The sequence below is a fragment of the Prionailurus bengalensis genome, chromosome A3, assembly GCF_016509475.1.
Source record: "Prionailurus bengalensis isolate Pbe53 chromosome A3, Fcat_Pben_1.1_paternal_pri, whole genome shotgun sequence".
Classification (NCBI taxonomy): Eukaryota; Metazoa; Chordata; class Mammalia; order Carnivora; family Felidae; genus Prionailurus; species Prionailurus bengalensis.
In genome coordinates, this window is record NC_057354.1 from 65,233,196 (window position 1) to 65,245,614 (window position 12,419).

Consider the following 12,419-nt stretch of genomic DNA (forward strand, 5'->3'; position numbering starts at 1 on the left):
ATAATGGTGATGATTAGAAAAAGCCAGCTGTCACACAATGAGGAATGTCTAAAATATAAGTTCAGGGGCGCCTGGGTGGCTCAGTCAGTTAAGCGGCAGACTTTGGCTCAGGTCATGATCTCGCGGTCCGTGAGTTCGAGCCCCGCGTCGGGCTCTGTGCTGACAGCTCAGAGCCTGGAGCCTGCTTCAGATTCTGTGTCTCCCTCTCTCTGACCCTCCCCTGTTCATGCTCTGTCTCTCCCTTTCTCAAAAATAAGTAAACGTTAATAAATAAATAAATAAATAAATAAATAAATAAATAAATAAATAAATAAAATAGAAGTTCATATAAGAGTTTATCTGTAGTAATTTTAAATGATTTTGTAAAGTCCATTTATTGGCATGCGAATATATTAAGTGAGAGAAATGTAAAACATGTACAGTGTGAGTTCCTTTTTATAACATACACACACAATCTAGAAATATGCTCTAAAATATAAATAACAATTTTGCTAATAGAAAAACCTATCACTTATCTGTGTTTTCCAATGTGCGATAATAAATATTAAAATCTTTAAAGAAATGATGTTTGTTTTTTAATTTTAAGGCAAAAGATTTTCATTACCTTCAGTCTTAGGCATTTTTAACAAATGAGTTTAACCCTTCGAGGTTCAAGCTTTTCTCTGCATTTCAGTTAGACTCTGGAAGATACAACAACTCAAGCAACAAAATTGTGATTCCTTAAATTATATTTCTTTTCTATGAAATGGCTGACACACTACTGGAATGAAAGAAGAAGAAAGAAGTCTAATGTGTAGTTTACAGTACACTTCCAACTTTAAACATGTATAAATAACTAAGCCTTAGCATAGTTCTAATTAAGTTCTACAACTTAATTCCAGGGTTTTTTTCCTCCTTTAGTAATTGGGATTTGAAGCTTTCAAAGACTTCCCCCATAGTATGTATAAATAGTAGAGTCTAAGATATTTTAAGAGTAGGGAGAGAAATGGGATAGGGAAGTTGGATGGATGGGTCAAAGTACATGGGGTTTATGAGTCAGGAGGTAAGTCACACAGTATGTTAACCTATGACAGATATGCCAAGGAAAAAGTATTGGAAAGAACAGATAAGAGAAAATATGCTGGTGGATGTGTTAGGAAAAGATTTTTCAGAATGAATAACTGACAGGATTATACTAATGCATATCAGATTATCTGTACAGGGGGTAGTAAAAATGACTGCAAAAGAAGTATGGAAATTTCAACTTCAATATAGTCTGTAATGTAACTTCAAAGTGTTAGATGAGAAAATAGTGTTTTCTGTAGAGGCAAGGTGAACTGACAAAAAAATGAAATCCGCTGATTTTCCTAAAGCACTCACTATAAATTCTGATTAGGTATTTGCATTGTTTAAGGACTTCAAAACCACCTACTAAAATATTAGCAAACAGATTTACAGTACATAAAAAATACACTATGATTAAGTGGGGCTCAAATCAGAACTGCAAAGATGGTTCAAGTGTAAGAAATCTACTACTATAATTCAGCATAATGATAGACCAAAAGAGGAAAAAACACACACAATTACAGCAGAATTCTAAAGAAGCATAAACGTTCTTTCTTGATTTTTAAAACAATAAAAAAGGAATCAGTATTTCTCAACATGCATGAAAAAAAAAGATTTCCTTTAAGTGATTTTTGAGAAATATACAAAAGTCAGTATTAGACTTGAGGGAGGTGCTAGAAGCATTCTCATAAAAGTAAAGGAAGGAAAAAAAAGGGTCTAATATCATTACTAATATTTAATAATTTTTCAAAGATATTGCATAGTACCATTAAACAAGAGCAGAAAATCAAAAGGTATAGAACTTGAAAGGGAATTCATCATCTTTTGCAAATGATATGACCATTTACCTAGAAATCCAAGAGAATCAACTAAAAAACTAATTATAAACAATGAAAGAATTCTGTGCTATGGCTAGGGACAAAATTAACATAAAAAATGGTATTCTTTTATACAGAGATAAAGTAATGTAGTAAAATAATTCTTTTTTTCCAACATTTATTTATTTTTGGGACAGAGAGAGACAGAGCATGAACGGGGGATGGGCAGAGAGAGAGGGAGACACAGAATCGGAAACAGGCTCCAGGCTCTGAGCCATCAGCCCAGAGCCCGACCGCGAGATCGTGACCTGGCTGAAGTCGGACGCTTAACCGACTGCGCCACCCAGGCGCCCCTATAATTCTTAATAGATACACAAAAGGAGATAAATACAAAAGAAAGTTTTAATATTTAATATACAAGATAATTATGAAGAAAACTTCATAATGTTAATATGAAAGTTTTAATATTTAATATACAAGATAATTATGAAGAAAACTTCAAAGTGTTACTGAAAGCAAAACTACTCCCCATTTTAAAGATGAAGTGAAGTGAAGCTCAGAGAGGCACAGGAAGTCTTCCTAACTTGCCTGGCCAGTAAATGGTGACAAAAAAGACGGACCTAGATTTGTCGGACTCCAAAATTCATCTTTTCCACGCAAGATATTGCTGAAAGTTCAGTCAATGGATACTCCATAAGCAAAACGAGAAAAATTCAAGAAACCTTCACTATTTAATATTTTCAATGATTTGAAAGTTCTATTTATTTAAAAAAAATTTTTTTATGTTTATTTACTTTTGAGCCAGAGACAAACAGCATGAGTGGGGGAGGGGAAGAGAATGAGGGAGACACAGAATCTGAAGCAGGCTGCAGGCTCTGAGCTGTCAGCACAGAGCCCAACACGGGGCTCGAACCCACGAACTGTGAGATAGTGATGTGAGCCGAAGTCAGACACTTAACCAACTGAGCCACCCAGGTGCCCTGAAAGTTCTATTTATAAGCACTTAAAATGTACCCAAGATATTTTTATGAAAGTAACATGAACAAGTTACAGAAAAATCAGAGAAGCTGCCTGAAATAAACTGAATTAGCTCTATCAGGTCCTTGTATTAGGTTCTCAAAAGGACTAGATGTACATGCACACTTCCCAGGATAGGGAAGATCCCCAGTATTCCCCACACTACCCTGAACAAGAAGAGGGAGAGGGAAAAAAGCTGAGGTAGACATTTCAATCTGGTCCTTTCCTTAACCATGGCCCTGTAGTACCTACAGTTTGTCCCTGACTTCCTAATCCCCTTCGGTTACTTTGCATTTGTTTTCCTGACATCTTGATTACACTCTTGGCACATGGAAGGCTATACTAAATACGAGGCCCCCCCCTCTTTTGGCCTATCTCCATGGATCCTAGAATTCTTCTCATGCTAGGTTTTGTTTGTTGGTCCTGTCAGTCACATACTCATCAGTTGTGACTTATAGTTAGTTATGATATTTCTCAAACAGCAGTGGAAAATGGTGCTCGTGCACTCTTCCCTAGATATCAGGTATAGTAATTCTCTTCTCTTGTAGAATTAAACTCTTAAGAACTTAATATTCTACTGTAGTTTGGAAAAGGTAAGCATGGCTACCTGAGGTACAAAGGGAAAGTAAGAAAACAATGGTGAACGAAAGTACAACTATTATAGTTCTAGGGGCAGGACTGGAGAAATGGGTGATGCGAATCCAAAGCTATTCAGAAGTTAACTAGGTAACTATATGAAGTGAAAGCCTGTGATGAAGACACAAATAAGAAAGGAATATCAGAAGTGCTCTGAATGTATAATACTTACCTTGGCTCTCAGTTCTGAAAACCAACAATTTATAGGCATCAGAACTTTGGGAGAAAAAAGCTAAGTTATCCATAGTCCTATGTACCAGTTAGTAGTTAATTAGAGCCCTCATGCAAGGTACAGCCTGGAAAACCCCATGAAAACAGGTAAGTCCTATATTGCTATTCCTGTGAGAGTTTTCAGGATACTGAAACTCAAATTTCTCTGAGAGACAGACACTTTACATTGTCCTGCAAAGCTCTCGTGAACAGCAAGACATGGTCTACAGGCAAAAAAGAGGCATATCATAAAAAGAGAAGAGAGAACTCATCACAAAAGGAACTACAGAAGTTCCCCTGTCCCTCAAAGAAAACAAACATTCCTAACATCCTTACCAGTAAACAACATCCAGTGGTGCAAAGTAATTTTTCATTATCAGGTCAGCAAAGTAAGCTTCTGTTTCCCGGCAGGCAGTTCCATTTCCAATCACCACCGTGCTGCAGCTTCAAGGGATAAACAAGATGAGAAATGGAATGAGCTCAAGGCATGCTTCTAAATCAATCAGGAGAAAACATACAGAATGCACAAATACTATCATACGATGATCTTACTCTCTCCATTGTATCACAAGGGAGACACAGACTTAGGTAGAATTAAGGACAATGCCGCTGCATTTGCTATGGGAGGCAGTGGACAAATATTTCACTGTGACACAATTAAGAACAATCAGCTTACTTCCCATCTAGAAGGAACCAAATTTAGACATGGATAAGAAACTCTGGTACATTCTACGCCATAATGAAGACGTCATGCCTGAACTATATGATATATTGTCAAGTAATCTCTGAAGCTTCAAACTACTATCATATCCATTCAAATCCTCAAGTCCATGAAAAAGAATGGAAGACGAAAGAAGGAAAGAAGGCAGGAAGGACAGACGGACAGGAAGTGAGGGAGAGAGAGAGAAGGAGACAGAGGAAGCCCACATAAAAGAAGTCAATGCTCACTTTTGCTCATATTACCACCTTGGTTTAGTGAAGGCGGCAGAGGAAGGGAGCAGCATCCCTCCTGAGTCTCCAAATGTAGAGTTCTCCAGCAATTTGCCCCAGCATTGTTTTACATGGTTCCTTCTCTCTCACCAAGGCACTTCCCTTAATCCCTCCCTCCAAATTAGGAGCATCAAAGGTATCTCTGATTGGCTGAGACAGTGAAGTACTCAAAATGTTACTTATTTTCATACTTGAAATTCAGCAAAAGCCTCTTTATTTTCTCTGCCTCTCGGAAGCCTTGTCCACAATGCAAGTAAACCACATCAGTATGAAGTATCTGACCTTAGAAAAAATGAAAATAAGAAGCCAGTTTGTAACAAATTACAAAACATAACACACAGATGATCTGATTAAGCAATCTGAACCAAAAAAGAGAACTGCTTTGTCTTTTAAAATGCAGCATGAATCATTCATATTCACTGAACTGAATTCTCCCGAAGTACTCTAAAATTTTCTTACTTCCAAAGTTACAAGGACACTACTTTGCTATTTATTATTATTAACAAAATCATTAGATTAAATGTCATGATGCCTAAAAGAGAAATGGTTTTTAACAACACCTAATATCAAGCTAACATTTACTGAATATTAACTGTGTGCCAGGCAATGTTGTGATACTATTCTATTTCTTCTTTTGGGTTACAGATATGTGAATTTCTTTACCTTGTATAATTCTTTCAGCTGCATATTTATGACTTGTGTGCTTCTCTATATTTCAGTGAAAAATATATTTGATGGTAACGACCTCAAGAACAGAAATAATGAACTAAGTGACCAATTTAGAATGTTATGAAAAAAACAACAAAATCTCAAAGAAAGCAGAAGGAAAGCAATGATAAAGTTAAAAACAGAAATTAATGAAACAGAAAAAAATATATATAATAGAGGGGATTGGTGAAGTTTAAAGTTAAAAATCACTTGGGAAAAACACATACTTTTAGCAATACCTATCAAGAGAAAGAAAGAAGACACAAATAACTTAAAAAAAAAGTTAGATACAAATAAATCATATTAGTAATGAGAAGAGGATATTACTGTAGCTTCAGCACACATTAAAAAGATACAGAGACTATGATAATCAACTTCATGTTAATTCAGATTAAATGATACAATGGATAAATTCTTGGAAATGTCTTACCAAAACAGATTGAAAATATATACATACATATATACGTGTGGGAGTGTATATGGTATTTTTAAAAAGTCATCTTACAAACAGTACAAATAATATCATGTCCAAACACAAATACATATGTTATCTCAACAGATGCAGGAAACAACACTAATAAAATATACTTCCCATTTACTGTAAAAATGTACACCATAAAAAAAAACAGACCAAGTAGAACTGCAAAATCAAAAACCCATGACTATATCTATAACAAAGCATCTCCAGAAAACCAAAGGATGATCAATTGGGAATAACAACTATCAAGGCCGACATGTATGGGCATTTCTGTGGGAGCAAGAAGAAAGAAGCAATGAAGTATCTCAGGGACCAAAAATATCAAAAAGCACTTCCCTGGGAAAAAGACCTTTGCACACTCTTAATTTATAGGTCAGTATCAAGGTTGCCCATTGAGTTCAGGCAGGATTGGAAAACCCTGCTCTCTATGAACTCTTGAAACAAACAAGCAGAATATGCTTTTCAAGACAAAAACCCCAACTGAGGACAAACTGTTGAGAATCATATCCACACTGAGCAAGGCAAGGATAAAAGGGGCAAAGGAAAAGGGAATGAAAGTCCCAGTAAAAGGGAGGAAAGCATTGGGAAAACAGACTCTAGAAAGTAGAAGACCATCTCTTTATTCATATAGATACAGAGGAGCTTTTTCCCCACAATAATTTTGGGAAAAAATAAGTGACAGTTCTAGAGATATACTGTTATAAAACCTTTCCTGGTGTTCTATCCTAAAAGTTGGAGAAAATGACTTTTATATAAAGCTGACCAACAGAAAAGGATCACAATTAAATCCCATATAGAATGATTATTTTTTAAAAACAGGAAATTAAAAAGAGGACACAGAAAGATGTGTCCACAAAACAGAGAAAAATGGTAACCTAATATAGAAGAATGATCTACAAAAAAATCATTAAAAAAATAACATAAATCAGAATTAAAAAACCCCAGAAATGAGAGAATTCAAAACTGAATTAGCATAAAAGAAAAAGTTATTTTAGAAAGAAAAAACAAAACCAAAAGAAACACAAGAATAAATATAACAGGATATAATAATATCCTTTTATATATATACATTACATGTAATCTATAATAGCATATAATAATATAAATAAATAAGAGAACCATAAGGTATAAGAAAAATATAAAAGTTAAAAAAAATTTAAAGTGAAGAAGTTCACTATAGAACTGAAATGAATTTTTGTAAGCACCAAATGAAAATTCCAAAACTTAAAAACATAGAAATTTAAATAACGAACTCAATAGATAGCTTTAATTGCAGATCAGACATACAATAAAACATAATTAATATAAAGACAAACAATAGAAAATAGAAGAATGAAAAACAGAAGTTGAAAGATCTAATATGCATGTAGCTGGAATCCCAGAAAGAAATGCAAAAAGCTCTACAAGCCCCAAGCCAAATTCATGCAAAAAACCCGGCAAAAAACAAAACAAAACAAAACAAAACACACACACACACACACACACACACACACACACACAACTAAGCACATCATAAGAAAATCTCTGAAAACCACAAAGAAAATCTTAGCAGTCAGAGGAAAAAAATAGCATTACCTTCAAAGGAGCAATAATAAGATTTTTGGTTGATTTTTCATTCTCAACAAAAAGTATAGTAGCCAGAGGTGGGAAAAAACACTAACAAAAAATGAAATGATACCTTTAAAGTACTGAAAGTAACACCAATCCCGAATTCTATACCCAGCAAAAATATCCTTCAAAAAACAAGGGCAAATCAGAAACATTGTAGACAAAAACTGACACAATTTGTCACCAGCTGACCCCACACTAAATTTAACAAGTTAGAGTGTCAGGCAGAAAGAAAATGATCTCAAATAATAACACAGAAATGCAGTAAGAAATAAAGAGCAATAGAAAAAGTAGAGACTAAGGGAAAAAATGCTGGGCAAAACAAAAATTTCTGGTATTAAAATATATACAGAGTTAAAATGCATCATATATAAATACACTACAATAAACAGAAGTTGTTAGAGGATAGTTATTAAAGCTTGAGCCTAGTTAATCCTCAATATCTCCACTGTGACATAGGAAAGGTCATAAATGATAGTAATATGTTGAGACTTTTGGTCACCAAAGAAGGCAAATATGAAGTCTGATTTTCTAGTTTCCATATATGTGAGACAACCATTTTCTAAGCCTCAAAAATTAACATAATTTCCAAACCCTCACAACATATACCATGTAAAAGTTATGACCAGCCAACCAACTTTTATTTGAAAAGCTGAAAGATGTGCTTACTGGTAGGAGAAATTATAGCCAATTTGCAACCATGTTTGTAACCAGGATCCACCCCCATCAGGGTGCGCCCTGGAACAGGACTTGTTAAAAGGAGCTGACGAAGGTTCCGTCCAAACATCATTACTGATTCCTTCTCTGCATCTGATGTTAGTTTGGCCCTTTAGAAACCAAAAAATAAAAAGGAAAAGAACGGATTTAGTTTCTCATTCACCCAAAGTCTCTTCCTGAAAAAGAACAAAATTCATTCCACTTATTCTTCACAGGAATACTTATTGTAACAAAATAAAGGAGGGGCACCTGGGTAGCTCAGTCAGTTAAGTGACAGACTCTTGATTTAGGTTCAGGTCATGATGTCAGGATTGTGGGATCAAGCCCCATGTCAAGCTCTGTGCTAAGCATGGAACCTGCTTAAGATTCTCTCCTTCTCCCTCTGTCCCTCCTCTGCTCCTCCTCTCTCTCTCAAAAAAATAAAGAATAAATAAAAAATAAAGGAAAAAACATCATATATAAAATTATACTATGAGTCGATTTTTGCTAACTGCAGTAATACATGGAACCACAAATAATTCTGAAGCAAATCTGAGGAGTTTGTCATACCTATATTCCTTCTCTATCTGCTCTATGCAAAAATCTATATCTATAAATATCTGTGTATGTGAGAGAAATAGAGCATATAAAGACTTGGACATCGCATAGAATGTCAAGTTAAAGCTTACCAGCTGATTAAAAATACAAACACAAAATTAGTTTTTGTTTTAATTTTTTTGTAACATTTCTTTATTTTTAGAAAGAGAGAGACAGAGTGTGGAGCAAAGGAGAAACAGACAGGAGAAACAGAACTTGAAGCAGGCTCCAGGGTTTGAACTGTCAGCACAAAGCCTGAAGCAGGTCTCGAACTCACAAACTGTAAGATCATGATCTGAATCAAAGTTGGACGCTTAACTGACTGAGCCACCCAGGTGCCCCACAAACACAAAATTAGTGATAAATTATCAAATCCTAAGTAATCTCTATCAACACTTAAACTTTTATACTTTTATCTGTACGAATCTGAGTATCTAATCATTCAATTCTATTCCCCACATTGAGTCCCCACCCTGTCATTCTCACAGAGATGTGACATGATCAAGGATACCAGTAAGCAGTCCAGAATCTTGCCTCATGTACATAACTTCCCAGCTTACTCCAAAGAAGTTAGTAAGAGTCTAATTTTAAAGCTTTTTCTAGAATAAAATATATATGTCTACAATGGACTTAAAGTCCACTGGAAACTAAGTTTTCAACACCATTCATCTTAACAAAAGCCCTGAAAATTATCATGTCCTGAAATTCTTACTGAATTTTGTAATAAGACATAACAAGCATGTCTTCGCCATTAGACTAGGTTAAGAAATTCATGCCACGGCCACAAGAAAAGAGTACAAAAGCCACTCAAAGTACATTTCATATCAGTGCTGAGGTACAATTATCTACATATCCAAAGACACACACAGCTGCCTGGGTGGCTTAGTCGGTTAAGTGTCCGACTTCAGCTCAGGTCAAGATCTCATGGTTTGTGGGTTCAAGCGCTGTGTCAGGCTCTGTACTGACAACTCAGAGCCTGGAGCCCACTCAGGATTCTGTGTCTCCCTTTCTCTCTGCCCCTTCCCCACTGGTGCACTGTGTCTGTCTGTCTCTCTCTCTCTCTCAAAAATGAATAAACATTAAAAAATGAAAAAAACATTTGAAGACACAGCTAACTAATTTCTGCTTTTCTGTCTTGAGTCTTTTTTTTTTTTTTTGAGAGAGAGAAAGAGAAAGAGCACATGCACATTTGTGTGTGTGAGTGGGGGAGGGCAGGAGAGACAGGGAGGTTTTTTTAAAAATTTTTTTCAATGTTTATTTATTTTTGAAGGAGAGAGAGAGACAGAGCATGAGCAGAGGAGGAGCAGAGACAGAAGGAGACACAGAATCTGAAGCAGGCTCTAGGCTCTGAGCTGTCAGCACAGAGCCTGACATGAGGCTTGAACTCACACAACAGTGAGATCATGACCTGAGCCAAAGTCAGCCACTTAACCAACTGAGCCACCCAGGCACCCCTTGAGAGAGAGAAAATCCCAGGCAGGCTCCAAGCCCAGCAAGGAGCCCAATGTGAGGCTCAATCTCACCACTGTGATATCAGGACCTGTGTCAAAATCAAGAGTCAGATGCTGAACCACCTGAGCCACTCAGGTGCCCCTAAACTGGAGAACTTTCTCAGGTGAATTAAGAATACTAATAGAAAAAAAAAAAAAAAAAGAATACTAATAGAGTAATAAGAAAACAAAGGTAGAGAGAGTGGATGGAAGACAGAGGAAATGTTCCAGGCGATGGAAAACCGAGTAATTTCATATGCTAAGGTAAAAAGAAATACCAAGATATAAGTCAAAACAAAATCCAACCACAAAGGGTTAGGCATGTTCTTCTGAAGAGCCTGGATTTAATCCTAGAGACAAAGAAGAGCCATTAAAGAATTTTAAGTAGAAGAGCATGAAATAATCAGCTGAGAGTTTTAGGATGGCAAAGTGAAATGTGTTACTGCAAAACAAAGACAGAGATCATCTATGACCCTAGAAGAGTAATCCAGACAACTAATTATGATGTCCTGAACTAAAACCGTAACCACAGAGAATAAGAGGAGGCGAAATTCAAGGTATGATAAAGGATGGATGGGAGAATAGACAGCACTTGGTAACTGACAATGCAGGATTGATGAAAGAGATAGGTGTGAAAAATGACACATGGATGAATCATCTTGATATTTGCAGAAATAAGAAATCCAAAGTAGACTGCCTTATATATATATATATATATATATATATATATATAGTCAACTGACCTGAATGTATATGTTCATGATTATCACTAGGTAGTGAAATTTTGTGAGCTTTTTTCTTTATGTTTTACTAATTCTTTCAATTTTTCTACATTAGGACAAATTTCTTTTTAATTAGAAAATCAAGTTAATTTTCTTTAAAGAAAAATCAATTGGGAGTTTTCTCCCTCAATTGCTGTTCAGGTAATTACAAGTATTTCTATCAAGAGACACATCTGCAGACAATATCTGCAAACCAACTTACAGACTAAAATAAGATACATATTTTTTTTAACCACAGCCATTTTAGGAAAAGAGAAGAAAAGTGGTCTTGCTTGCCCACTGCTAATATAAGTCAAAGAAGGGTTATACATTAACACACCCACACCCAAATGGCTTACATTAAATCTCAGTGAAATCATTCCATAGGCAGTGAAGCTACTCAAATCAAATGTATGCAAAAATGTCAAAAGCACTACTGGACATTTCATGCAATATGAAAAAACAAGATAAAGAAAAAATATATAAAAGGAAATAAAATTTTGAATAAAGTAATTTTCTCTTTTTCCTTTATTATAAACAAAATCCCTTGTTTTAAAATTTTACGCCTAGCACTCAAAAGCAAGAGATGGTACCTCACACAGACTTGAAATGAAATAGGATTCAAACTGAAACAATACTGTTAAGGGACAACTGAGCTATGAAGGATGAATCAAGAAAATGCATGACTTTGATAAAAAGAAGCTGGTTAAAAAAGCTGTGTGTCTTTTTCAATAGTACCTCCTCAAACCCCGCTCTTTAATGTTTGTTTATTTTTGAGACAATGTGAGAGACAGAGTGCAAGCAGCAGAGGAGCAGACAGAGGGAGACACAGAATCTGAAGCGGGCTCCAGGCTCCCAGCTGTCACCCCAGAGCCCGATGCGGGGCTCGAACTCACAAACAATGAGATCATGACCTGAGCCGAAGTCGGATGCTTAACCAACTGAGCCACTCAGGCGCCCCTCCTCAAACCCTGCTCATAATACCTCCAAAGTCAATGGCCAAGTCCAGTAAAAGAAAAACAGCCAAACATTATGAAGATTGCTATCAATTCTAGTGAGCTTGAAGAGATGGCTAGAAATCTACTCTCAAGTAATCCTTGCTGAAACCCATAAAAGAGAATGAAGAAAAGTCTAAAGCACATAGGAAGGAATATAGAAGGGAATGGCGGGTTTGAAGACTGACTACAAAGGCAAGAGAGAAGCAGGAAAGAGGTTTTGCCTGCCACAACTTCTTTCCGTCTCCTCCCCGACAAAAACTCACAATCTGCACCTCAGCTCTTCCGCAGTTCTTTGTAACTCTTAGTCCTTCTGCTAGTCCACTTAGATGGTCACTTTAATCATCTCTAATATTCACTCATCATTGCTG

The 12,419-nt window shown here is 35.9% G+C and overlaps 1 protein-coding gene across 4 annotated transcripts in view; it reads right to left on the reverse strand.

Annotated features, from left to right (window-relative positions):
- The window catches only part of SRBD1 (S1 RNA binding domain 1), a 201,828-nt gene that overhangs the window by 140,593 nt on the left and 48,816 nt on the right, over positions 1-12,419 (reverse strand). For all 4 annotated transcript variants that reach the window (XM_043603301.1, XM_043603300.1, XM_043603303.1 and 1 more), the window contains exons 12-14: positions 8,179-8,336; positions 4,907-4,997; positions 4,062-4,169 (exon numbers count right to left, since the gene is read on the reverse strand). In XM_043603301.1, coding sequence (XP_043459236.1) covers positions 4,062-4,169; positions 4,907-4,997; positions 8,179-8,336 — 357 coding nt within the window. The remainder of the gene's footprint in view (positions 1-4,061; positions 4,170-4,906; positions 4,998-8,178; positions 8,337-12,419) is intronic.